Source organism: Oncorhynchus nerka, linkage group LG7 (assembly GCF_034236695.1).
Source record: "Oncorhynchus nerka isolate Pitt River linkage group LG7, Oner_Uvic_2.0, whole genome shotgun sequence".
Lineage (NCBI taxonomy): Eukaryota > Metazoa > Chordata > Actinopteri > Salmoniformes > Salmonidae > Oncorhynchus > Oncorhynchus nerka.
The window spans coordinates 56,735,166-56,761,641 of NC_088402.1; the positions used below are offsets into that span (position 1 = coordinate 56,735,166).

Consider the following 26,476-nt stretch of genomic DNA (forward strand, 5'->3'; position numbering starts at 1 on the left):
TACTGACAACCACTCGTCTTTATTGAAAATAGAATATAATTGACAATGGTGCCATGTCAAACACAAAATGTGCTTAGCAACAGACCGTAGGCTGGTGACATTACAAAAAGCTATCACCTTTTCGGAACGATGTCTCCAAGACATTCAGCCTTGTCCTTCCTAAATAAGCATTCAGCCACCCAACTGGGCTCCGAGATCCTCTTGCTCCACATTATCTATTGCTTCTATGTCAATATTTGACCTTATTCAATAGTTTTACCTCAGCCTCCACTATACAAATCATTATAAGCAGGGACATGAACGGAAAATCTGCACAGACTGTACATGTCAAATAAGACACAGCTGAATGTCATCATTCAGTTTGTATGGCACTCGCTTCTTCATTATTGCCTCATTGCTTTGTTGGATGTCAAATATACAGAGACATTATTGCGGATTCCCTATTTGCATAATAACACCAGCATAAAACTTTTTTTCACAAAAGGAGAACAAACGTATGATAATTATACTGTACAAAGTATTTTGGGTTCACAGTTGTTTTTGTTCACTATGCTCATGTGTTTTGAAACGTGGCATTTCATTGTTCTGAATATTGTGGTGAAGACTAGACGGGATACCAAATTGAAGACATCGTGTCCAACAGATTTCAAGGCCAAACTTGCAATATCTCGAAGAGTGACTCGACAGAAGGATGAAATGAGATGGTTGCTCCATGATAACTGGAACATTTGAGTCAATACATTATTTGGCATGAAGCAACATGATAAAATATAAATAGGTAAACCATACAGAAAAGTGTTTCATTTATCATTCTTGGCTCATTTGGTTTATAATGGTCTGCAGCTTCTGAGGAAAAAACACTGGACACTACCAGTCCCACATCTCGGTCAATTACCTCAACAAATATTGCTGAAATGACGTTCAACAACCAAATCTAGGGGTTCACAGACAGGGTAATGTCATAAAAGTAAATCCCTTTTAGAAGAACATTTTCTCCTCTTCTCCTTAAACCTGGTTGATTAAACCACAGCCAATATTTGATCGAGAAACGAACCTGGGGTGAATTGTTTGGCAGTTGGGTAGCTGAGGACTGACTGTTCAAGAGATCAAGTCCCCTTGCATAGAGAAAATGAACCCCTCCCCTCTATCTCTGTCACTTTTTTGAATGGCTTTTGACACAGGCAGCAAGTAGTGGTTTAGGGGTTTCTACAGGCAACACCCTCGTCAGCTCCTCTGAAACTGCCTAGAACTCCTACCACAAAGAAAGTGACATCACTGGGTTCCTCAAAGACTCGCCTCCATTGAAGTGTAGCATGTCCATTTGATTTGAATTGGTGGGGAAAGGGTCTTACCATCGGGGTGGTATGGTAAGACTCATGATCATGTGGGTCCAGCCTTTAGATGGTGTTTTATCCTTCTCACAATCCAGACGGGATTGCGAAGTGGCACGGCGACAGGGCGTGCTGCTGTGTGGCATTTGGACCCTTATCGTCAACGGATGTGCTCTAATGGCCACCTCCAGCTCGTTTCTCTCCGGTCGTCCAGTCGATGATGATGAATGTCAGGCTCATAGACATGAAGATGAAGCCCATGGCTGTGAAACAGGCAGCCTGAAACCAGCCAGAGAAAGAGTTGTTGGAATTCGCCTTAAAGTCATTCATGTTGTTAAAAATCTCCACCCAAACCCGGGGTTTAGGATGTTTTTACTAGCACCAGTTGTGATTACCACCCACCCACTCCAAACTGTAGCGAAAGGTTCATGCTATATGGTGCCAAAACCTGGGGATTGTGTAGAGAGTTTTAACAAACGTGTCTAGACAATGGAAGGAAAATGTATGAATGATGTGAAGACCTACTGTGATCTTTGGTCTAGACTTCATTGGTTCTTGTTCAGTGGGAACAATGCGGATGTAGAATAACCCTGGGAGAATGAAGATCAGGCTAGGTGCAGTGGTGGCCCCTGGACAGATAAAGGAGACAATGAGTTGTTCCACTGGCAAGTACTCTTGTATGAGGCATTTGTAATATATAATGTCAATATGAAGGTCTTCCTTCCTCTGGTGTTAATAAGGATGATGATGATGAAACAGTGGTACACTGGTACAGTGTGTCTGGTTGGTTTGTGAGTGTGGGGAGAATGAGCATCGGAGGCTGGACGGCAATAACTGTAGTAGTCTATATTCATGAATATATAAGTCTCACCAATGATGCCAAAGATGTCTCGAATGTTGGGCACAAGGATGACGAGCACGTTGACCACGAAGAGGAGACACAGGGCGATGGTGATGTGGCGTGCCCAGTGGAAGGGTTTCGCTGGGAACAGGAGCTGGAGAATGGCTCTGCGAATCTGGAAACCATACACAACAGAGAAGACTCAGAGGAGTGCCTAGGGCGAAACTTGAAATATGGCTGTCAAGTTAAGAGGTATGTGTGAAGTCAATCTAAATTAACATAATGCAGAATGTACAATCCGGCATCAGCTATTCTGTGTGACACAGTAAGTTAACATTTAGAGGGAAATGGATATAAAAGTAACTGCCAAAATAAAGGAAACTGAGTAAACGAAGGATACAAATTATATTAAAAGCAGGTGCCTTTACACGTGTGGTTCCTGAGTTAATTAAGCATATTAACATCCTATCATGCTTAGGGTCATGTTCATGCCTAGTTGCCCATTATTTTGGTAACCATAGGGAGAGTGTGTGTGTGTGTGTGTGTGTGTGTGTGTGTGTGTGTGTGTGTGTGTGTGTGTGTGTGTGTGTGCGTGACAGTCAGTCACCAGATCTCAATCCAACTGAACACTTATGGAAGATTCTGGAGCGGCGCCTGAGACAGCGTTTTCCACCACCATCAACAATACACCAAAATATGGAATTTCTCATGCAATAGAGTTGCAGACAGTTGTTGAATCTATGCCAAAGCGCATTGAATCTGTTCTGGCGGCTCGTGGTGGCCCAAGACCCTATTAAGACAATGTATGTTGGTGTTTCCTTTATTTTGGCAGTTACCTGTATATCAAGGCTATGTCGGTTTTAAAATGCAAACAATGTTTGAAATGCAAACCACTTGAAGTGTCCTTAGAAATACAGTCATTTCAGTATGTAATTCGAGCTTATGAGAGGAGGCTCTTACAGGGAAGAGAACCACAGGGACAGTAAGGGTGACTGCCACCAGTACGGCCACACGCACACACAGGATAAGTGTGTCCAGAGGGTCCACTTTGCTGTAGGTGTGCAGGAGCTCAGATTCTGTGTTCACTACATAAACATATATACGCAACACGCATACACACACGCACGCACGCACACACACAAAACACGCATGCACACATGCACACACACAAATTGAGTATCATTTGAAATACTAAAATCATAATTTTTCTGTTGTAGATTGTATATAACTAAAGCCCTCTTGAAGCCCTGGTCTTACCGTAGAAGGTGAGGTAACCAAAAATGGCAGTGAGTAGGTACATGACGAACATGCCCATGATGGACACATTAGCAATACCCTGCATACGCCTCTTGGTGGCACTTTGGTGAAAAAGAAAGCAGGGTTTTTTTTCTTTCAATTAATGAGTTACAGTAATGATGTTACATTTATTACATCAAAAATTGACCCTTGATTTAATCAAAAGCCAACAGGTATAATAGGTATTGTACTGCAAAATGAGTATCAGTAAAGGAAGATGAAGGCTGTCATCCCGACATGCTATGGTGTTTATGAAGGGAGCTAATTGGGAGTTTTATCGACTTACTTTTTCAGTTCAGTGTAGATGGGAAGCACCTCAGGGTGACAAACAAAGGCGAACGCTAAGATGGGGATGGTATACGCCGTCTGAAAACCATATAAAGGGTAACTAAAATTAGAGGCGCCGCATGAGGAGTGTTTGAGGAAACTCACAAGACTGTGTGGATAATTGTGCCACACTGGGTTCTGCTCTGCCTCATTACACATGGACAAGCACTTGTCCCGGCAGCAGGGTTGGGGAGAAATGGATTGTCAAAAAACGGTAACTGTAATCCGTTACGTTACCAGCAAGAATATTGTAATCCGATTACAGATACTTTTGAAAAACTAGATGATTACTTCAAGGATTACTTTTCAATTCAGAAAGGATATTTGCGGAAAAAAAATCTTTGACACTTCTCTGTTTTCTCAATGAGAGAATGCCAAGAGTGTGCAAAGCTGTCATCAGCTAGGGTGGCTACTTTAAAGAATCTCAAATATAAAATATATTTGGATTTGTTTAACATTTTTTGGTTACTACATGATTCCAAATGTGTTATTTCATAGTTTTGAAATAAAATAGAAAAATAGTCTAAATAAAGAAAATCCCTTCAATGAGTAGATGTGTCCAAACTTTTGACTGGTACTGTATATATATCCATTGATTCTTGAATAATATAACTTATAAATTCCTCATGAGCTTTAGTTCAACTGTCACACTCCATGAGAACCCAAAATATAAGCTTGTATTACTCAAATGTTTGTAAAACATTGTATATGTAAACAAACACTGTATAGCCTCATAACATGGTTAAAACAATCATGTTGATATCATGGATGGTCAGTCCTTGTATCCATAGCTCTGTCTATTAATCTGAGAGTGGTTACATTTCTCCAGGCCCATCCCTCAGCTTTTTACCAAAACAGAGGCGGGGCGACCGTTTTGTTATTGTTTCATCTGTGGATTTGCCATTTAAACAGCTGCATATGATCAAGATATCAAAGTGTCACCAACAAAAAGTTAAACAATAGGCCTATAGCAAATGCAGCATATGGCATTCATTTTTCACATGTAAATTAGCACTTTTCAGTAGTGCTCAAAGCATGCCATTCCAGCATTTATTTTTCAACTCGAATCAATGAGCCCAATCAGTCCTACATAACAACAAAATCATAAACAACCGAGTGGGGCTGGCTAATAAGTCCTTAGTTTTGGGGTCATGCTTAGATAAAACCATTTGGCTAATCTATATTTCCAAGTCCTATTCTTGACGATCAAGGGGTATAACATTTATTGGAATGACAAGAATTCGGATAGACTTTGGTTTTTAATGTAAATATATAATTTTATTGTATTATATGTAGTAGAAAGCAATGGGTTAGAAGAAGCCTACATAATCAACCCATAAAGTAAAATTGAACATCCATATATGGCCAGCTATGTAAACTTTAAGATTGATTTATCCTGCAATAAATATCATTTAATTGGTAGCATACATTTTTGTCTTCTTCTAAAGGGGAAAGTAATCTAAAAGTAACTGAATGTAATAAGATTACGTAACCGAGTTCGGGTAATCCAAAAGTTACATTACTGATTACAATTTTGGACAGGTAACAAGTAACTGTAATGGATTACATCTAGAAAGTAACCTACCCGGCCCTGCCCGGCAGTAACATGACACCATGTCATTATAATATTGAATGACCTCTGCTCCAACTGCAAATAGCTCCTAACCTTATGTGGTCTTAACACAGTAAGAACCTAAGAGCAGAGGTGATGTGGAATAAACACAAAAAATAATATTTGAACTGATATTTGTGTAGCTGTGCCGTAAACACTTAATTTCCTAACCTCCTGGTTGATGGTGAACATTCTGCCTTCGCACTGTCCCTCTTCCATGGTGGTGTTGATGATTGTTGTGTGATTTCTGCCATATGGCACCATGGGGCAGGGGATGTTGAACTTCTTGTATATGACCTTTGAGATAGAGAGGGAGAAAGAAAGAAAGAAAGAAAGAAAGAAAGAAAGAAAGAAAGAAAGAAAAAAAAAGAAAGAAGCTGAGCTGTCAGAGTTAGTGGAACAGCTTGACCCTATATCGCTGACAACCATGATGACATACTGTATCTCTGGTTAATTTGTGAAATCCAAGCCTCATTCCTCCTTCTGCTAATTGATCAAGTTCAACGATAGAATTTGTTACATTATTAATGTACCTTTCTGCAGCAAGGCATTTTAAAAAGTATCTTGTTAATGCCCAGAACTGCATCAGCAACATGCACAATAGTGTAATCTAGGATTGTGCTCAATTATTCAAGCAACCTTGAATTGTAAGGTTCTGTATTTATATTCTTAGTCAACCTTGTGTTCTGTTTCGTTGTTTTCTTGAACGTAGCCCTGTTTCTTTGTGTTCTTCAACATAGCCCTGTCTTTCATTTTTGTTCATTGATTTCACCTGTGTGAGTTACTCACCTGGTCTGATCAGCTCCTTATTTAGTTCAGTTCATTCTGTTTGTGCCTTTGTGAGGTATTGTTCATATTGACTCTACTAAGCCTTTTCCTAGCTCGTTTGTGAAAACCGGTTATAGCCTTCAGTCCTAGTTTTGATTCACCTGCCCGTGTATGACCATTGCCTGCCTGTGTATGACCATGATTCCTGTATTCTGCGAAGGTGAAATAAACACCTCTTCGTGCGAATCTACACCTTTTTCTCCCTGACTATTCATTACATGAATAGTATCAAAAATTGTTGAGCTGTAGATTTTACATTTGACAATATCTAAATCATTATTGGGACGAATGTTTCATTCATAATGTAGCCCCCCTTTTTCCTTGTATGTCATCATAATTAGATAATGACCTATTTCAGAAGGTTAATGTACAGATGCAGGATCTCAATTTGCAATGCAGGAAATGTAAAACTTGAGGTTTAAAAAGGCTTCTGACATTTGTAATTTCCACTTTGAAATTTCAGATTAGATTTTCCCTTATGAAAAATGTATCAACTCCCCCCAAAAATGTTCATTCACTTATAATCCACATAATACTTCACATTTCCTGTTGGTGCAGTATTTTCCTGCAGTAGCAAACTGGCTCAAATTAAGATCCTACACCTGTATCCATGTTGTTAGCAAATTTCAACAACAATGCCTGGCTGACAGTGAGTATAGGAAACAGGAGCTCACATGAAATGTCATGTGAGGTAGAGTGGCACAAGATAAAAATATCTCCTCATAAATGATCGCTAGTCATGTCCTATGATAAGCTGTGAACACAAAAGCTATGAGCACATCTAGCACATTAACAAGGGTAAAGAATCACTAAAACAGCCAATCACCAGGAGGAATTTAATTTCCCAAAAGGGTGAAAAGCACATGCAGTATTAGTATAGCATTGAAATGTATAATTGTTGGTATAATATATAGTGTAATATAATAATACAATATAGACATCTGTCGTCAGATGTCATCAAAAAGTCACTCACCGAGGAAAGGAAGAAGACCATGCAGGTGAGGGAGAAGCCACTGGTGTAACCCAAATACCCTGCAAGATGCAGTCGAGGATTGTTACTACAACAAAAACAACAAGCATCCCACAGACCAGCTGACAATGTTTGGTTTCCAGAACACGTCTGCTCCTGACCTAAAACATGTCCTTCACAGATACACATCCAAATGTTTTGTTTTATGAATATATGAATCAAGAGGTGTTGATTGAATGATTGACAGACATAGAGGTCATTAGCAGCCATTATGAAAGGTTGAAGTTCATGATGAGATCAGTCACATACCCAATTGTCTCATCAGGGCAAGTGGAAGGATGATGCACACACTGACGATGAGGATGAGGTAATTCCCGTTCAGGAACCACTCTCTAGTTTAAAACATAAAATAAAAATAAAAAACACAGCCAGACACAAAAGTTAGTTACTTCTAGTTTCATTAAGTCATGCAATGTAGACTATGTAGAAAACATACTGTTTAGGGACAATTGATTTAGTCTAAGGGAGAAATAGATTGGCTTTTACTAACCTCTCACCATTACCAATAACAGGGGAGGTTTGCATTTTTTTGGGGGGGGGGGGGTAATATTTATGCCTCTGTAACTTTCTCACTCATCATTATTCACGATTCATTCAAGATGATCCGTAATCATGGTAGCATCCACATGAATGTAGAAGTGTTCAGAAACATATTACATTCTTATTTACAATAAAAGTGACTCCAAAATGACACAATACATTATTTACCATTAATTTATATTGGGCACAACATGATCTGAAACACAACCAAAATAATACATGATTGATGTGCTAGGAATATGGGATCAAATGCTAAACTTCTGACTACTTTAATACCAGTACACATATAAGTGACTTTGTCCAAATACTTATGACACCTTCAGACTAGATACATAAAGTGCTTTCATTTCTAAACAGTAAAACAGATATGTATGAAAATACCCTCAAATAAAAGGTGACATTCTGTACTGTCACCTCATTTGAAACATTTGATCTCAATATTTACTATGTCATTGCGCTGCCGAACAGGAGACATTTTGAGGAACAACCCCCATTACGTTTCTTTCTAGAAGTCCAGTCAGCCCAAGAGGCAGCCTGCAAAGTGGAAAGAGCTGGACTTCAAGATGGTCTTTGAAAGTTCCGGACGGGCAGAGTTCCAGATCACAACGTCAAGATATTTCTAAACAGGTACTACTGTTTTTACAACCTTCTTTGAAACCCGTGGAAAAGATTGGGATATGGTATGGAGTACCCAAGTACAAAGTGCACGAAACAACAAGTGGGCATTGATAACAATCCGTAACTCAATCTCCCTAGGCCCATACAAGAGGAAGATCTCCTGCCCTGGACAGGCCCCTCATTGTTACATCTGCCAGGGGCTAGACCATCAGGGCAAGGAATGGCCAGACGGTGAAGTGTTGGAGATGTGGAGATCTTAGACACAAATCCAGGGTATGTGAGTCTACAAGCAAGTGCACCCTGTGTGTAAAAGAGGGCCATGACTTCTTCAAGTGTCCCCAGTCGTATGCCTACAAAGTGAGGGTTGGGTCCACAATCCAGCCCAGAGGAAGAGCCAGAAGAGGAGACAGAGACATCGACCCCGACAACGAGTTCCATCGCTCGACAGGTCCGAGCGCAGCTGAGAGACAGGTGCCAGTGAATGAGAGAGAAGCCGAGGGAGTTGAATCCAAGAGTGAAGGCGACCAGATCTCCGCGGAAGGTGTCGACGAGAATATCCAATCCTCCAAGTTCAGCCACAGAGAGAGTGAGGAAGTCCTTTGAGGACGCGAGTGAGTCAGACTTCAGCATTAATTACCCGACCTCCGGGTAATTAGAAGAGGACGAGAAGAGAGAGAAGAGGACGATTGAGTTACTCGGTCATTATTATGAGACACGTTTAGGCAATCTGTATCACATGACTCACGTGTCCGTGTGCGTGTGTGTGTGAGAGGGACAGAGCGAGTTTGTGGTGATAATGTTCTATATTATGGATTGAATCATTTTTTTTGATGTGAGTTGGTGCCTGTTTGATGATATCTGGTTGACATCAGATTTAATTCATTCATTCATTCAATTCAATCCATTAAAGGGGCAATTTGGGACTGGTACATCCATTTTTTGGACTTATATATAGACATTGATTCTTGAAGAATGCAATTTAGAAATGCCTCATGAGCAATGGTCTTACTCCATCAGAATCCAAAATATAAGCTTGTTTTACTTCATTTCATGTAATTGTAAACAAACACTGTATAGCTTCAAAACATTGTTACAAATATCATTTGTATCTCACGGATGGTCAGTCCATGAAGTCAAAATCCATATGAGAGAGTCCTTGCGTCTATGTATATGAGAGTAGTTACATTTCTCCTGCCCCATTCCTCAGCTGTTTACCAAATAAAGTGTGAGGATAATGCTTTAATGATAATGCCATTAATGTTTGAATCCCAGATTACCCTGCAGTCGACCTACAGGACTATTCGATGTCCATAATAATGACTTACTATCTCATAATAATGACTTACTATCTCATTGTTATGACTTACATACAGAAGTCGGACGTTTACATACACCTTAGCCAAAGACATTTAAACTCAGTTTTTCATCATTCCTGACATTTAATACTAGTAAAAATGGTTTTAGGTCAGTTAGGATCACCTCTTTTTTTTAAGAATGTGAAATGTTCAAATAATAGTAGAGAGAATCATTTATTTCAGCTTTTATTTCTTTCATCACATTCCCAGTAGGTCCTAAGTTTACATACACTCCATTAGTATTTTGTAGCATTGTCTTTAAATTGTTTAACTTGAGTCAAACATTTTGGGTAGCCTTCCACAAGCTTCCCACAATAAGTTGGGTGAGTTTTGGCTCATTCCTCCTGACAGAGCTGGTGTAACTGAGTCAGGTTTTTGTAGGTCTCCTTGCTCGCACACACTTTTTCAGTTCTGCCCACACATTTTCTATATGATTGAGGTCAGGGCTTTGTGATGGCCACTCCAATACCTTGACTTTGTTGTCCTTAAGCCATTTTGCCACAACTTTGGAAGTATGCTTGGGGTCATTGTCCATTTGGAAGACCCATTTGCGACCAAGCTTTAACTTTCTGACTGATGTCAGGGGTTAAAAAAAACACACAAAAAAAACACATTTAGCATCTCCTGTCTTCCAAGCATGTCTTGAGGTGTTGCTTCAATATATCCACATAATTTTCCTACCTCATGATGCCATCTATTTTGGGAAGTGCACCAGTCCCTCCTGCAGCAAAGCACCCCCACAACATGATGCTGCCACCCCCGTGCTTCACAGCTGGGATGGTGTTCTTCAGCTTGCAATCATCCCCCTTTTTCCTCCAAACATAACGATGGCCATTATGCCCAAACAGTTCTATTTTTGTTTCATCAGACCAGAGGACATTGCTCCTAAATGTACAATCTTTGTCCCCATGTGCAGTTGCAACTGTAGTCTGGCTTTTTTATGGTGGTTTTGGAGCAGAGGCTTCTTCCTTGCTGAGCGGCCTGTCAGGTTCTGTCGATATAGGACTTGTTTTACTGTGGATACAGTTTTGTACCTGTTTCCTCCAGCATCTTCACAAGGTCCTTTGCTGTTGTTCTGGGATTGACTTGCACTTTCACACCAAAGTACGTTCAACTCTAGGAGACAGAACGCGTCTCCTTCCTGAGCGGTATGATGGCTGTGTGGTCCCATGTTGTTTATACATGCGTACTATTGTTTGTACAGACGAACGTGGTACCTTCAGGCGGTTGGAAATTGCTCCCAAAGATGAACCAGACTTGTGGAGGTCTACAATTTTTTTTCTGCAGTCTTGGCTGATTTATTTTTGCTTGACATCATGGGAAAATCAAGAGGCACTGAGTTTGAAGGTAGGCCTTGAAATACATCCACAGGTACACCTCCAATCGACTCAAATGATGTCAATTAGCCTATCAGAAGCTTCTAAAGCCATGACATAATTTTCTGGAATTTTCCAAGCTGTTTAAAGGCACAGTGAACTGCATGTAAACTTCTGACCCACTAGAATTGTGATACAGCAAATTATAAGTGAAATAATCTGTCTGTAAACAATTGTTGGAAAAATGACTTGTGTCATGCACAAAGTAGATGTCCTAACCGACTTGCCAAAACTGTATGTAAACTTCCGACTTCAACTGTATCTCATAATTGTGACTTACTATCTCATAATTATGACGTACTATCTCATAATTATGACTTACTATCTCATAATAATGACGTACTATCTCATAATTATGACTTACTATCTCATAACTCGTAGTCAGATAAAAAAAATGTGGGTGGCGGGAATGGGCTTCCATGCAGATACAAAATAATGTCTTAAAAAATCTCCTCTGTGTACAACTGTCAGAAAATGTCAGAGATCCTGCCTGGTTGATTTCAGTACGACGTTTACCAGTGCGTGCTGTAGTAAAGTGGAATTGTTTTGTCATGATGAAGAAAATGTAACACCTTTTAGTGAAATACTACAAAACTAAAGAAATATGGAATCTGATGTGAATTATGATGTAGGCCTATGTATAAATCCCAAGTCCGTCTTCGATATTCACATGGATGACATTACTAAAGAAGTATGGTGGACAATATTATGCATTGTCATTACTAAACAAATATTGTGGACAATAATTGTGGACAATGCATTGTGAAAAGTACAATTTGGAAGACAAGATGCCTATAAGTCTATAAAACTTTTTTTTTTTCAAACACTTATTTATATTAATTTTTTTACAAATAAAAATTGAATAAAAAAATAAGAAATACGACTCCAAAAAACTTCCATGGATACTATTAAATCTGTAAATCATGTTATGCAATTATGAACTCAAATGCATTGATGTGAAAGTTTATTTGTATTTGTGTGAATTATTTATGATTATAAACTGGGTGGTTCATGCCCTGATTGGCTGACAGCCGTGGTATATTCTGATATACCACAGGTATGACAAAACATTTATTTTACTGCTCTAAATACGTTGGTAACCGTTTATAATAGCAATAAGGCACCTCGGGGGTTTGTGGTATTTGGCCAATGGGTCGTGCCTGAGAACAGCCCTTAGCCGTGGTATATTGGCCATATTGCTTAATTGTAAAATGTGAAAAACTTAAATAAAGATTATTTTTAAACAAAAAAAGAAATGTGCTGCTCCACTTACCCAGTGTTCGATGACAAGCCCAGGAAGGCTTGAATGACCAGAGGCAACTCATACTTCACAATGAAGAGGTAACTGGACATTGCTGGAGGGGATTAAACATATTTCAGAGTTGTTAACTTCTATTTTCAAAAGAAAACAGACATACAAAGCCCATTTACCTGTGTTTAAAACACAAACATTGGAGGAAAAAGTTCTGTCCTGAACCACTAAAACTTTTATGAGCCATGAAATCCATGTGTCATGAAGCCATGAGTGCATTTGTATGTGTCACTGTGGTTATTTTTTTAAACAGATACTATGTGTTAGTGGAAGTACTGTACTAGGTACACCACCCCATTCACACCTACAGACATTTTCTATTAAGGTATCTTTACTTTTACTCAAGTATGACAATTGGCTACTTTTTCCACCACTGGACGACCATACCAAAAACAAGAAGAAGCGGCTCCAGTGGGCACACGATCACCAACACTGGACAATTAAGGAGTGGATCACTGCCTGGTCCGAGGAATCCCAGTTCGTGTTGTGCCATGCTAATGGAAGAGTCAGGATTTGGCGTCAGCAGCATGAGTCCATGGTCCCCCTAGCCACTTACCGCCGATGTTGTGAAAGGTTATAATGACTCCCGCTGCTATTTTTCCTGGGTGTCCAAAAGCACGGAAACCCAGCTGTTCATACGCACGAATACCTGAACAGACAAAAGAGACATTAGTCTGTGAAAGAGTAGAAATGGAACGGAATCTATCTGTCATGTCATAAGGATACACTTTTATCTAAAGCAACTTACAACAGATAGTGCATACATTTCAGTATATGTGACTCCAGCAGGAAATCAAACCCACAACCACTAATTTACAGACAGCTTGGTTCATATAGTGGATCCCTACTATAGTTTTCTCTATAAAAAAAGCTATGTATTTCTGTCAAGGGGTAAAACAACAGGTTTTTCAATGGTCCAGATGTGAAGGGAAAGTTTGTTCACAGAAAGTGTACTTTTCTCATCTTGTTATGATACACTCTATGATTCAGCTACTAATTTGTCTTTGATTCCATGGGCTGGTCCTTAGTGACACATACTCACCCACAACTCCAGCACTCTTAAGCAGAAGGTGAACCGAGTAGCTGGACAGACAGGCGATACATATCAACAGGATTCTGCGGAGCACAAACAACTGACTTAGACATTTTGGAAAGGTAAACAACATAATTGATTTCATGTGGTTTCATCCCATGTTAAATAATGAGTAGCCGACCTCTTCACCGATTAATCAAACCGTTTACTACGAAGTAAACACTGGAAGAAGAAACTGGCCTGCTGTAATAGCAAATTGATAATGACAATGCTCAAATGATTTATTCATAAGCATTCAAAAAGAAATGGACTCCCCCTGACCCTGACATGAATGTGAGCAACCCAAAGAGCAAAGCATGCTTGGGAGCCATATATGTGGTGTGCCCACACGCAAGCTATGATTCATCTGCCAACTCTAAGCTATTTTTAACTCCTGAAATTTGATTTAGAAGTCTCATGTGTCTCAAATCTCACCATTAAAATTACATATGGACACACCAACACACACCACTCTTCTCCACAGTTTTTTTTAACCATTCAAAGACCATAAATGTCCAATATTATATGGACTATTTTTCATTACATTTTTGTCAGCTTTCCACTGTACTGTTTTGGTAACATTGTTGCAACACATTATGCAGTAACAGTGTGTATCAAACCCTATTGGGAGTAGCTGCATCTGTGACCTTTTGACAAAAAGAAACTGTCGCGACTTCCGCCGAAGTTGGCGCCGCTCCTTGTTTGGGGCGGGGTTCGGTGGTCGTCGTCACTGGCTTTCTAGCTGCCACCGATCCACGTTAGTTTTTCCATTTGTTATGTCTTGATTGTACACACCTGGTTCCCATTACGTTATTATTTGTTCCCTATTTAACCCTCTGGTTCTCATTGTGTTTTGTGCGTGATTTTTCCTGGTTTTGTGTTTGTCTGTTGTGTTAGGGTTTGTTATCCCTGCGTGGATTTATTGGCAGATTATTTTTCTGAGTAAAGTACGTTATTTTACTCAGTTCTGTGTCCTGCGCCTGACTCCGTTCTCACCTCTGCACAACTGACACTTGACAGAATCACGCACCATTTTAATGGAGTTAGCAGGTGCACCCAGTCCTCCGGTACCAGTGGAGGAATGTGTCCAGCAGCAAGCTGCGATGCTCCAACATCTTGGCACAGCCATTTATCGCATGCAGCTCAACATGGAGAGATGGGAAAGAGGGGTTTTTCCCACAACCCCATCAACTTCACTCCAACCAACACCAACACCAACACCACAACCCACACCGCTGTCCACCCCTCCGTCACCTGGACCCAGTGGGATTCGTCTCTCGCTCCTGAGCGCATATGATGGGACGGCTGCCGTTCCTGCTCCAGTTGGAGCTCTACCAGGCGACCGTCCATCCGGCTCCCTCGGGATATCTCCTGTCTGTCGGAAGGCGCTTGAGTGGGCCAACGCTGAATGGGGAAGTATAGACGCAGCGTTGGTCCGCTATGAGGATTTCACCCGCCGCTTCCGGGCGGTCTTCAATCATCCACCTGAGTGGAGAGTGGCGGGGGAATGCTTGTTCCATCTCAGACAGAGGATGAGGAGCGCACAGGAATTCGCACTGGACTTCAGGACCCTGGCTGCCAGCGCGGAATGGAATGAGAGGGCCCTGATCGACCATTACCGATGTAGTCTATTTGAGGATGTTCGTCAGGAGCTGGCCTGCAGGGACACCACCCTTACCCTCGACCAGCTGGTGGATTTATCCATCCGGCTGGATAACCTGTTGGCCACACGCAGACGTCCGGATCGGGGTCCGTCCATTCCATCCCCCAGCCCCTCCGATCCTACACCTATGAAGCTCGGAGGTGCTGCTCTAAGGGTGACCGGAAGGGGGGCTGTTTCCTGCACTACCTGTGGCCGCAGAGGACACACTGCTGGTCGGTGCTGGAGAGGTTCCCCAGGAAGTTGAGGCAGCAAGCAGGGCACTGGTGGATCATCCAAGGTGAGTATGCACCCAACTCACCCAGAGCTTCCTGATGCGCACATGTGTATATCTATAGAATTTCCTGAGTTTTCCCCGCATAAGGCGCTAGTAGATTCAGGCGCAGCTGGGAACTTTCTTGACCGTTTGGGGCGGCGGGGTAGCCGAGTGGTTAGAGCATTGGAGTAGTAACCGAAAGGTTGAACGTTCCCAGGAGTCACGTGTATCCTCTGTCACAGGAGGCTATGGAAACATATGTCACCGAATCTCTGGGACAGGGATACATTCAGCCTTCCACTTCACCTGCCTCCTCGTGTTTCTTTTTTGTGAAGAAGAACGATGGAGGTTTACGCCCGTGCATTGACTATAGCATTGACTATAGTTTAAATGCATTGACTATAGTTTAAATCAGATCACAGTGAAGTATAGTTACCCTCTGCCTCTCATAGCCAGTGTGACCGAGTCATTGCATGGGGCGCACTTCTTCACCAAATTGGATCTCAGGAGTGCTTACAACCGGGTGCGTATCCGGGAGGGGGATGAGTGGAAGACAGCATTTAGTACCACCTCTGGGCACTATGAGTACCTCGTCATGCCGTACGTGTTGATGAATGATCCATCCATCTTCCAATCCTTTGTAGACAAGATTTTCAGGGACCTGCACGTGCAGGGTGTAGTGGTGTATATAGATGACATTCTAATATACTCTGCTACATGCGCCGAGCATGTGTCTCTGGTACGCAAGGTGCTTGGTTGACTGTTGGAGCATGACCTGTACTTTAAGGCTGGAAAATGTCTGTTCTTCCAACAGTCCGTCTCCTTCCTAGGGTACCGCCTGTCCGAGTCAGGGGTAGAGATGGAGAATGACCGCATTTCAGCTGTGCGTAATTGGCCGACTCCAACCACGGTAAAGGAGGTGCAGTGGTTCTTAGGGTTTGCCAACTACTACCGGAGGTTTATCCGGAGTTTTGGTCAGGTAGCAGCTCCCTCAATGCTGAAGGGGGGACCGGTGCGACTGCAGTGGTCAGCTGGGTCGGACAGGGCTTTTGGTCACCTGAAGGCTCAGTTTAACTCGGCTCCTGTGCTGGCTCATCCTGATCCCTCCTTAGCGTTCATAGTAGAGGTGGATGCGTCCGAGGCTGGGATAGGAGCTGTGCTGTCTCAGCGCTCGGGTACGCCACCAAAACTCCGCCCCTGTGTGTTCTTTTCGAAGAAGCCCAGCCCGGCGGAGAGAAACTATGATGTGGGGGACCGGGAGCTGTTGGCTGTTGTCGGGGCTCTGAAAGCATGGAGGCATTGGCTTGAGGGGGCTAAACACCCTTTTCTCATTTGAATTGACCACCACAATCTGGAGTACATCCGGGCGGCGAGGAGAATGAATCCTCGCCAGGCGAGGTGGGCCATGTTTTTCACCCGTTTTGTGTTCGCTCTATCCTACAGACCAGGTTCCCAGAATGCTAAGGCAGACGCACTGTCTCGGATGTATGACACAGAGGAGCGGTTCACGGATCCCACTCCCATACTTCCGGCTTCTTGCCTGGTGGCACTGGTGGTATGGGAGGTTGACGCAGACATTGAACGGGCGTTACATGCGGAGCCCACTCCCACCCAGTGTCCAGTTGGGCGTAAGTACGTTCCGTCTGATGTTCGTGATCGATTGATCTGTTGGGCTCATACGTCACCTTCCTCTGGTCATCCTGGCATCAGTCGGACAGTGCGCTGTCTTAGTGGGAAGTACTGGTGGCCCACTTTAGCTAAGGACGTGAGGGTATATGTTTTCTCCTGCTCGGTGTGCGCCCAGTAAAAGGCACCTAGACACCTGCCCAGAGGGAAATTACAACCCCTACCTGTTCCACAACGACCATGGTCACACCTATCGGTGGATTCCGTGACGGATCTCCCTCCATCACAACGATTCTGGTTGTTGTGGATCGGTTTTCTAAGTCCTGCCGTCTCATTCCTTTGCCCGGTCTCCCTACGGCCCTACAGACTGCGGAGGCCCTGTTTACACACGTCGTCCGGCACTAAGGGCTGCCTGAGTATATAGTGTCTGATCGAGGTCCCCAGTTCACATCAAGGATCTGGAGGGCGTTCATGAAAGTCTGGGGGTCTCAGGGTCTCAGGGTTTCACCCCGAAAGTAATGGGCAGGTGGAGAGAGTTAACCGGGATGTGGGTATGTTTCTGCTGTCTTATTGCCAGGACCGGCTGGGGGAGTGGTCGGCTTTCATCCCCTGGGCAGAGATGGCCCAAAACTCCCTCCGCCTCTCCTCCACTAACCTGTCTCCGTTTCAGTGTGTACTAGGTTATCAGCCGGTTCTGGCACTGTGGCATCAGAGCCAGATCGAGGCACACTAGATAAATAATCCCACCCCACAAATTTTGACCTGGCAAGTTAATATTTAACTTGGTTGGAGTGTGTGTGTACTAATTTCCCACTGGGCACACACTGGTTGAATCAACGTTGTTTCCACGTCATTTCAACAAATTACGTTGAACCAACGTCGAATAATCGTTGAATTGACGTATTTGCCCAGTGGGTTGTCTGTTGTCACTTCAGGAAATCACATAGGGAGATGGCACACATGAGTGTGCTGCTGTACTCACATAAAGAGAACGATGCCTGTGTTTGACATGGCGTATGACAATCCCAGAATTCCACTCCCCATGATGGCGTTACTGAGGTTAAAGACGGACATTCCGAAAGAGGTTTTTCCCTCAAACTGCCAAGGATACAAATACATGAATATCAGTTGTTATAACTCCTCATAATGACATTTCATGACATGACATCTCAGCATAAAAACAATGACTGTCGGCTCCAGAGCTGTGGCCATAGTTCTTCATACTCACATCGGTAAACTGGGGTTTCTTGGTCCCATCACTCTTATGTGGTAACATCTCCTCTTCCTCTTCTGCCTGCGGGATGCTATTATGTCAATCAAACCAAGGAAATAGAAATCACTGAGGTTAAACAACACTCCTTTTTATCAATGTCCAATATCAGCCAAGCATCATTATAATCCATTGGGTGCTTGAAAATGCTGTCCATGAAAGTACTGTATTCATTTAAATGTTTAAAATGCATAAATGTAAAACTGTGAAATGTAAAAACTAGTATTTACAAAAAGTTTTCACAGGCATTTTTCCAGGTATATATAATATACACTCAGTGGCCAGTTTATTAGGTACACCCATTTAGTACCGGGTCGGACCCCCCTTTGTCTCCTGAACAATCTGAATCCTTCGGGGCATGGAAACCTTGCTCAATTGATATCAAGGGGCCTAACGTGTGCCAGAAAACATTCTCCACACCATTCCACCACCACCACCAGCCTATACCGTTGAAACCAGACAGGGTGGAGCCATGGACTCGTGCAGCTTAAGCCAAATCCTGACTCTGTCATCAGCATGACGCAACAGGAAACGGGATTCATAGGACCAGGCAATGTTTTTCCACTCCTTAATTGTCCAGTGTTGGTGACCGTGTGCCAACTGGACCCACGTCTTCTTGTTTTTAGCTGATAGGAGTGGAACCCGGTGTGGTCGTCTGCTACAATAGCCCATCCGTGACAAGGACCGACGAGTTGTGCGTTCCGAGATGTCGTTCTCACACCGCTGTTGTACTATATCGTTATTTGCCTGTTTGTGGCCCACTTGTTAGCTTGCATGATTCTCCCCCAACCTCTCATCAACGAGCTGTTTCCACCCACAGGACTGCAGCTGACTGGATGTTTTTTGTTTGTCGCACCATTCTTGGTAAACCCTAGACACTCTCATGCGTGAAAAGCCCAGGAGGCCAGCTGTTTCTGAGATACTGGAACCGGCGCGCCTGGCACCGACAATCATACCACGCTCAATGTCGCTTAGGTCACTTGTTTTACCCATTCCAATGTTCAATCGAACAGTAACTGAAACCCTTGATGCATGTCTGCCTGCTTTATATAGCAAGCCATGGCCCTGAGACTCACTCTCTGTAGGAGCGAACCATTTTCATGAATTGGTGGTGTACCTAATAAACTGGCCACTGTGTAATTATAGGGTGGTAATAGTCTTCTTTGTCAGAAAACAAACACAAACGCACAAAGAAATACTATCATGCACACAACTGGGGGAAAGACATTATCATGCATGCCAGGTAGCAATATGTGCAGTCAAAGAGGACATACCCATCTTCGAAAGGGACAAAGCCATGGTGGAGGCCATTTGATAGCTTTTGGAGTTCCATATTGTTTTAGCTGATACAAACACGGGTGGGTGACTGATGGTTTTTTACTGGCTAGAGTTCCAATCTGAAACAAAGCAAAGAGGATTGACCTTAGATAAATGAGCAAGTTATCGTTTGCATGTCATTCAAGATGATAGACAAAAAAAAATGGACAGGCAGGTTTGACCTTCAATGAAAACGGTTTGGGGAATTTGCACGTCGCAAAGCCTAGACTCTAGGGCTGGGCACTCCAACCCTGTTCCTGGAGAGCTACCCTCCAGTAGGTTTTCACTTCAACCCCAGTTGTAACTATTCTGATTCAGCTTATCAACCAGCTAATTAGGGTTGGAGCGAAAACCTACAGGACGGTAGCTCTCCAGGAAAAGGGTTGGAGAGCCCTGCTCGAGGGTAACTGTGGGAGTTGTCAAGGTGTCTGCTGTCACTGTGGGACCACATGTCTGCTTCCCACCAGTGGAATCTATAGCACCACTCTCTCCTTGCATGTGTCATTTCATTTGACAGCTCAGGTTGCAATGCTAGTAATGAGACGCCTGACTACTTTTGAAATCCTTCCAATATAATTCCTTCCATTAGAAGAGGCTAACAAATGTAATAACAGTATCCATTACCAACACCTGGAAGCACTGTGTTGTCATCACAGACTTTGTTGTGAACACAGACTCTGTTGTGAACACAGACTTTGTTGTCCACTGTTATTTATCTAGATTTTATTTATCCAGAGTGCCATTTGTCTCTTTTTTAATCAATTTGGATTTCACTCTTGTCCCTCTCCACTGCAGGGCTACCATAGGGTAAGATACCAGCCAACTATGCTAACTGAGGTGCCAGCTGTGATTTGATGTCAGTACAGACAAAATTGGCAAACAACAAATATTGCAATTTGCTGAACAAATAGTGTCATATGAGGCTGCTTACATATCGCCTTCTCATACATTGACAAAATAATTATACAAGAAGATAAGGCATGTGGCCCTTTATCAAGGCTCGTGAGTTGTGTTGGCTCACAGCTGAGGCAATGTTGTATTTGATCATTTTATAGCGAGGCTACTTTTGTTCTCAGTGTGCTGTATTTACAGACAATAGTCTTTTCATTCAGAAACATATGGTCTGACTAGCCAAAGAAAACAAAACTTTCTAAATGTAGTCCTATGATTAACTCATAACTAATGTTCTTTGCTACCCCCACACAACACTTCTGTCTATTTCATTACGGCATGAAAGTGAAACCTAAATATCCTGGATAGTGCTTTTGAAAATATGCTTTCCTGTTTGACCTTTACCATAGAAAACATTACTGCTTCTTACAAACTGTGTTGCACTGCTGAGTCCAATGACCCTAGGGAGGTGTGTTTTATAACACAAGTGATGTGGGACGTTGGAATTCACATTTATATGCACGCCAGAATTTTTCCTAACCCCTGAGATGGATACGTGGCTCACTGGCTCCCAAGTTGCAGTTTGGAGCAAGTCCAGGTTTTTACCAGCTGCAACTCCCCACCAGTTGCTGGAGATCTCAGCCTTGTTTTGTCAAACGCGATTTTGATAACGGTTCGACTCACTCTGACATCACATGATGCATCACATGCTTTTCAAAGGTGATTCAGGTAGCGGGCACCCTACATACCCTAATACATTGGATTATCCCTCAGAATGTGCCTTCTGATGATGACCCATACTAAGTGTACAGTACTTTGGTATGGGTAAATTGTACATAAATTCTACCCTTTGGGCCAACTCTAGTTTCTATAGCAATAATACCCAACAGCATTTAGAAAAGCCGCAAGTGAATTCACACCAGTTCAGTGGAAATAAATAACTCCCAAACGTAAATTCTGGTAGTGTTCAGCTGCAGTTCCTGCAGACTAGAGCACAGTAGGTGTTGGTCTGCTGTTCCTACAACCATTTCACCAACATTCCTTTCTCTGTCTCTCTTCCTTTTCACATTTCGATATTGCTACGTTACGTGTGGGATTTTTCTCCTTTGGTAAATCTCTCCCTACATTTATTCCAATACTTTAAGAGCCCCTGGAAATATTTTTTTCACGTAACCCAAATGCTTTTCTTATGACAGGCACCTTGTTGTGAGTGAACGGGAACTGTCGGGCAAGCCCATACTTGCATTGTGTTTTGGGAATCAAACTCCAGAATATGCCTTTCTGCTCGGTTCTCACTTCGCACAAACACAAAATGTCTCAGTTGAAATCAACACCCAACGACCACAACCTCAAACGAACACACGCATACATGCACTGGTGACCCATTCACACACATGCACACAAACCTAGACACGCAAGCACTCAGACACACCATCTATTTTTGTATGCATTATTTACATTGCAAGGCTCTTTCGTGGAAATGTAGTCTTTTTCTGATGTTTATTTTTGATATTTTAGGAAGCCATAGTGGTCGGCAACCAATACAGCCAGGAAATCCTCTCTGAGTGAAGAAAGATGTCCTATATTGTAAATCAAATGTGTGATGTCAGGTAAAAAATGCAATGGTCTATAATTAGAGTGGTATGGAAACCATCTATCATTTCCGATAAAATGTCTGTTTTAAGATTTTGCTAAAAAAGAAAAGTAGCTAGATTTCTGATCTTATGTATTATTATTATTATTGACTGACCTATCAGAAAACATATAGCCTAATCTGTAATGGGAAGAAAAAGTCCTATATAGCCTGTTGAATCGTGCATTCGGGCCAACAGACGACCCACAAATAAGTGCCACCATGTGACACTAGTTTGGAAAGGTGGATAGACATTGCCTTTATGAAACTGAGAAACAATAAGAGGGCTCTTTGTACAAATTAAAAACCCCGAGGGACATATTCATATGTTGACTATGTCTTGTGTGAATGTATCTAGATAGCTCTGTCGTTTTTGATTCATCCAATTGCAATGGTGGCAACTTCCCTCTGTTACTGTATCTAGTATTAAGCTATTTATATGATACTGTACCAAGGCTGAGTTTCCGAGTGAGTGAAGGAAACAAATGTGCCTGTAAATAGGGAAAGTATATGGCAGCAGAGTGCAGCACATAAAACACCCTCTGATCCCCCTTTTCTGTGCAATAAAGCGGTGTATTCATTACATATTATGTAATAACCTGAATACCTTAATTTTTTCTTGCTTTCCATTGGCCGATTGAGAGGTTTTTATGCTTTAGCAATAGTCCTGGAGTTAGGTGTAGTTGTACACTTGACATCGAGGCTAGTGGATAAGAAAATTGACTGGGTAAATAAACAATGTATGAGGTTCTGTCAATTCTATTTGAGGAAGAGCTATAAATTAAGGTCTCCAATGATACAGTACGATCAACTGATTCTTGTATTTATAGACAAAGGGGAAAACGGGGTTTTGTGCTCAAACAACTATATTCGAAGGCACTCCATTAGACACTAGTGTCCAGTAGACACTCTCTCCATTATAACAATATAGTTTATTATAGATCCATTGTTAAAAACATACTGTGACGTTTCGGTCAAGGGGGTTTTGCATTAACAGACAAAGATCCAAGATACTGTTGTGTTGGGTTGTATGATTCACATTACAAAACAGTCAACTGCTATTCTGAGCAATTGCTTGAATACAGTGTCAGTCACACAAAGAAAGAGACAGTAGCCACTGAATTCACTGTCAGTTGGTGTCCTTACTCTCATGAGCTCACTCGACCTATCACACAGTGTCTGTCTGTAACCTTTCCAAATGGACATATTCAGACCAGTCTTCCAACAAGTCATTTGACACCCACCTACTCAATCCATATTGGTAGAAATAAGAGGGCTTTTGAAAGCTGCAAAAGCTGACAACCAAAAACAGTCAAAACTCCACACATGACACTGGTCAGGAAAACATTCCCAATCATGAATAGTGAAAAAAATACTTTAGTACTTCAATATGTTGTGGAAGTCAAAAAAATCAAGTAGTTCAACTGATAATGACAAATTCTAAAAACACTATCTCACAACAAACCTTACTGATGTGGATCAGTGAAATTCCCATAGTACTTAACCCTTCCTGTAAAGTACTTCATATGACACACACGTGGCATGGCAATACATGGAAGAAAAAAGGACTGGGTTCTCTTACCTTCTAATGCAGAAAATATAGTTTCAATGAAGACAGAGAGATAGTGAATGGTGTCCTGAGGAAAATATATGTTTTCTTGACCAAGGTGTTGTTTTTCTCAGTTGTAATTGGCCTGAGTTTAGAGACAAGAAGAAAGAGAACAGAGAGTGTCTGCTTAGGGGAAAGGGAGACGGTTTGGGTGGGAGCACATGTATAGGAAAAAGCACTAAAAGGGAGGGCTGTTCAAAATTATGGTCTCAAGTTTCTTGTGATGTCACACATGGCCACTCCTATCTCTACTGTCAAAAACAGGCATGCTGGGGCATATTCTCACAACAACTCTGGTGAATTGCTCCATTGGGATTCCATCACATTTGGAAGAGGCATTGACTTCTCTTATCAGAAGACTGTATTCTCACATGTCCTCTCCTCCAAAAAATTGCAATATTAGAAATATGGTAAGGTGATCAATCTCAGGTTGCATAAGAGTCTGGCTCAGTGGAATGAGTTCAGCCCCCCATGAGAAATACACTGGAAGGGAAAGGTAAACCACAAGGCACCACTATAAGAGTAACAGTGCATTCGGCCAAAAGACGACCCACAAAAACGTGCCACCATGTGACGCTAGTTTGGAAAGGTGGATAGACATTGCCTTTATGAAACTGAGAAACAATAAGAGGGCTCTTTGTACAAATTAAAAACCTCGAGCTCTGGATAAGAGCGTCTGCTAAATGACTTAAATGTAAATGTAATGTAAATGAGGGACATATTCATATGTTGACTATGTCTTGTGTGAATGTATCTCGATAGCTCTGTCGTTTTTGATTCATCCAATTGCAATGGTGGCAACTTCCCTCTGTTACTGTATCTAGTATTAAGCTATTTATATGATACTGTACCAAGGCTGAGTTTCCGAGTGAGTGAAGGAAACAAATGTGCCTGAAAAAAGGGAAAGTATATGGCAGCACATAAAACACCCTCTGACCCCCCTTTTCTGTGCAATAAAGCGGTGTATACATAACATATTCTGTATGGTTTATTTGCGGCGTAAGGTTGATTTGATCGAATAGATATGTCGTAACGCTTAAGTTGTTGCGAGTGTACTAATATAAGTAGGACACGTGACATCCCGGGAAACTTTGAGAATTAATTTTTGTAACGGACTTGTCTTGAGATGGCTATGCATATTCATGGCATGAGGCTAGTAAGCGCAGAATCGCTCTCCATTGAATACAGGCAGTTGACATCAACATGTATCCACCAATCCAAAGAAATGATAGGTGGGAGCTAGACAGCCCACCGTGCCGCTTTGTAGTCTCCCATTGTTAGGGCAGAGATACATGTATCTTGTATCTTACATCCATAATACATGTATCTTACATCCATAATCTTTGACACAGACCACATGAGACAGCATGAGAGAAGAATGTACACAACAGAGACAGTTCGTGAGGTAGCTCTACCCGATTGACAGTTGTAGTAGTCTACCTCCACCCGAATGGACATGTATTTATTCATCACTGCCACAGTTGTTGTTATGTGTAGAGTGCTATTTCTATGTATATTGTTGTTTTTTAATACCATTTTCATTATTTTATTTAACTTAGTCCTGCATGTTGGAGTTCGAAGCATAAGATTTTCACTGTACCCTGCAATCACACCTGCAACCCGGTACATGTGACTATTAAACACTGAATAGTAGTTGGTAATGAGCAAATCTTGAAAGTATGCTTTATCTACTTTGAATAACAACTAGACTGATTTTGTCAGACGGCTCTGCAGCACAGTCATCTACCAGCTAGCTAATAGCCTAGCTAAATAGGATGACTCAATTGAGAGAAACAGAGATAACGTTACATGGTTATCTGTCTGGCTGCTACTGCCTGAGCAGAGATGAGATGATGACTTGAATGAAACTTGAATGAAATAATAGAGTCATCAAATAAAAAAAAGTAATATACACAACTGAAATATTTTACGAAAGTATGGTCATGTGAATAAATTATGGTTAATACGTATGCAGTAATGGACAGTCACTTCCATCGGCTGTTATTAATTGTTTTATTCTGTGTTGTTAGACAATGGAACGTTTTCAATGTTTTGGAAAATTAATGTTCTCAATATTTGGCTTTGGAATTTCAATGTAATAGCTCTAAAATTATTTCAATGCCATATTTCATAATGTATTTATTATTATTTTTTATTATCCAAACAGAAATCAAATGTTTTATTATTATTTTTCCAAAACAGAACCGACCTCAAAAAACACTAATCACTCAGGACTAATACGTTATGTTCTTCAAGAATCAATGGGTATAAATCACCAATTTAAAAGTAAAAAATGGATGTAGGATCACAGATTGCCCCCTTTAAAGTGAAGCAGTGAATATATAGTCATAGTTAAATATATTATTTGGGGAGAGCTATATGATGTTGCATCTAGTAGAAGAAGTTTAGAAGTTTGTTAGTGTTGAAAAATGTTGACTTGTTTAATAGTAAGTAGCCCAGAAGTACTTGTAGCAGTAATCGTGTAATAGTGAATAGGTAGGTACGTTTTTATGTAAGTTGTTGAGAAAGTTCAGTTGTTTGTAAAAGTTGAGATCAAATCAAATTTATTTATATAGCCCTTCGTACATCAGCTGATATCTCAAAGTGCTGTACAGAAACCCAGCCTAAAACCCCAAACAGCAACCAATGCAGGTGTAGAAGCACGGTGGCTAGGAA

The 26,476-nt window shown here is 41.6% G+C and overlaps 1 protein-coding gene across 1 annotated transcript; it reads right to left on the bottom strand.

The window, feature by feature from the left end:
• LOC115132025 (sodium-coupled neutral amino acid transporter 3-like) lies at window positions 1–23,962 on the bottom strand. The gene is made up of 16 exons (XM_029664209.2): window positions 23,774–23,962; window positions 19,625–19,747; window positions 18,309–18,384; window positions 18,063–18,178; window positions 13,509–13,582; window positions 13,023–13,115; window positions 12,428–12,509; window positions 7,515–7,597; window positions 7,209–7,267; window positions 5,579–5,704; window positions 3,755–3,834; window positions 3,430–3,530; window positions 3,133–3,257; window positions 2,203–2,347; window positions 1,857–1,960; window positions 1–1,610 (listed from the first exon to the last, which is right to left on the bottom strand). The coding sequence occupies exons 2-16, from the start codon at window positions 19,681–19,683 to the stop codon at window positions 1,506–1,508; spliced, it is 1,428 nt and encodes a 475-aa protein (XP_029520069.1). The 5' UTR covers window positions 19,684–19,747; window positions 23,774–23,962; the 3' UTR covers window positions 1–1,505.
• Window positions 23,963–26,476: the final 2,514 nt, after the last annotated feature.